Source organism: Notolepis coatsorum (assembly GCF_963971535.1).
Source record: "Notolepis coatsorum genome assembly, chromosome: 14".
NCBI lineage: Eukaryota > Metazoa > Chordata > Actinopteri > Aulopiformes > Paralepididae > Notolepis > Notolepis coatsorum.
This window is the reverse complement of record NC_140178.1, coordinates 94,061,593-94,063,647: the sequence shown is the minus strand read 5'-3', so window position 1 is coordinate 94,063,647 and position 2,055 is coordinate 94,061,593. Positions and strand designations below refer to the sequence as shown.

Genomic DNA, 2,055 nt, shown 5'->3' with positions numbered 1-2,055 from the left:
TTCTTTGTTAGTCGACCCATAGGAAGTGGTTGGCAAGGTGTTGGGACAGATTAGTGGCAAGGTCTTGAAACATTTTGTTCTATTTTCAGAATCGTGTGATTGCCCCCTGGTTTATATCATAAGCTGGTCATGACTTAGCACACTAGCTCCTTATTTGTTATTCCTATATTTTTTCAATGTCTTCTCTCTCTATGACCATTATTGCACCATATCTATGTTGGCCTTAACCACTCCATCCACATGGTTCGAGCGCGTGTCCATGCTGGTGATCCTGCTAAACTGTGTGACTCTGGGGATGTTCCAGCCTTGTCAGGACTTCCAATGCCAGTCGGAGCGGTGCGTCATCCTACAGGTGGGTCAGACACGTCTGTCTTATTATGTTCTGGTGTTTAAATGACTGATGCCACAATTGTTCCCAATGGCTACTTGTCAACAGCAAGGTTGTTGCTTTCCAGCGGATAAAGTGCCGTGCTGTGAGTCACTAAGGGCCCGCGTCCACTTGGCGCATATTTCTGACCGCACGCATCTGTTTTCAATGTATTCCAATGGGGAGGGAGCGCATGCGGCCGCATGCGGCCGCCTCTAGGAAGTGCGCTGCCGTCGGCTTCTTTTCTCAGCTTTTTTGTGCGGACGAAAGTTGAAACTTTCTCAACTTTCAGAGCGATGCGCTGGGCTCATTTTCAGACAACCAATCACAGCCATTCATCTACCACTCTGTTTGTAACCTGACACCGGAGCTGCCTGCCTGTCTGGCTGTCTCCCACAGACCATTGAGATTCGCGACAAAACTAATAATAATAACTACACGAATACACTACTAAAAAGCTAATAAAAAGCAAAGGGTGAACTGTGGTGTCAGGCAATAACTATATATATAATTAATATACAATAAAGTTATTCAAATATGCTATAATATGTGCAAAACCGCGGCATGGCTGTAGATTTCTTTCTGTCATCTACGATGCGCTGCATGCCAGCTCTGCCGGCGCACTGCCAGCATGTTTCACGGAGAAATATGCGCTAGGTGGACGCGGGCCCTAATGCAGGTACAAACCCTTTGACATGGAGGGACTGAAACTTAACATGAGTGGAGGGCCAAGGACTGAAACTTAACATGAGTGGAGGGCCAAGGACTGAAACACAACATGAGTGGAGGGCCAAGGACTGAAACATAACATGAGTGGAGGGCCAAGGACTGAAACATAACATGAGTGGAGGGCCAAGGACTGAAACACAACATGAGTGGAGGGCCAAGGTCTGAAACATAACATGAGTGGAGGGCCAAGGTCTGAAACATAACATGAGTGGAGGGCCAAAGACTGAAACATTATATGAGTGGAGGGCCAAGGACTGAAACACAACATGAGTGGAGGGCCAAGGTCTGAAACATTATATGAGTGGAGGGCCAATGACTGAAACACAACATGAGTGGAGGGCCAAGGACTGAAACACAACATGAGTGGAGGGCCAATGACTGAAACACAACATGAGTGGAGGGCCAAGGACTGAAACATTATATGAGTGGAGGGCCAAGGACTGAAACATAACATGAGTGGAGGGCTAAGGACTGAAACATAACATGAGTGGAGGGCCAAGGACTGAAACACAACATGAGTGGAGGGCCAAGGACTGAAACATAACATGAGTGGAGGGCCAAGGACTGAAACACAACATGAGTGGAGGGCCAAGGACTGAAACATAACATGAGTGGAGGGCCAAGGACTAACATCAAACATCAAACCTTCCTGATCATGTAAACGTCAAACCTTCCTGATCATATAAAAGCCTCCTCTCTGTCATGTGTCCAGGTTCTGGATGACTGCATCTTTGGGTTCTTCGCGGTGGAGATGGTTATCAAGATGGTGGCGCTGGGGATCTGGGGCTCCAAGTGTTACCTTGGCGACACCTGGAACCGTCTGGACTTCTTCATCGTCATGGCAGGGTACGTATCCCACAATGCCGTTCTGCCCTAGCCATTCATTTTCCTGTCTATCTAAGTCAGGGGTGTCAAACTCCATTACCAAGGGAGCCGAAAAGAAAAACACAGATGATTTT

General features: G+C 47.4%; 1 protein-coding gene across 1 annotated transcript in view; it reads left to right on the top strand.

Moving 5' to 3' along the window:
- Positions 1–244: 244 nt before the first annotated feature.
- The window catches only part of LOC311240640 (voltage-dependent T-type calcium channel subunit alpha-1H-like), a 202,018-nt gene continuing 200,207 nt past the window's right edge, over positions 245–2,055 (top strand). The window contains 2 exon segments of the mRNA XM_084329212.1: positions 245–352; positions 1,809–1,942. Of these exon segments, the coding sequence (XP_084185338.1) occupies positions 260–352; positions 1,809–1,942 (227 nt within the window). The 5' untranslated portion in view covers positions 245–259.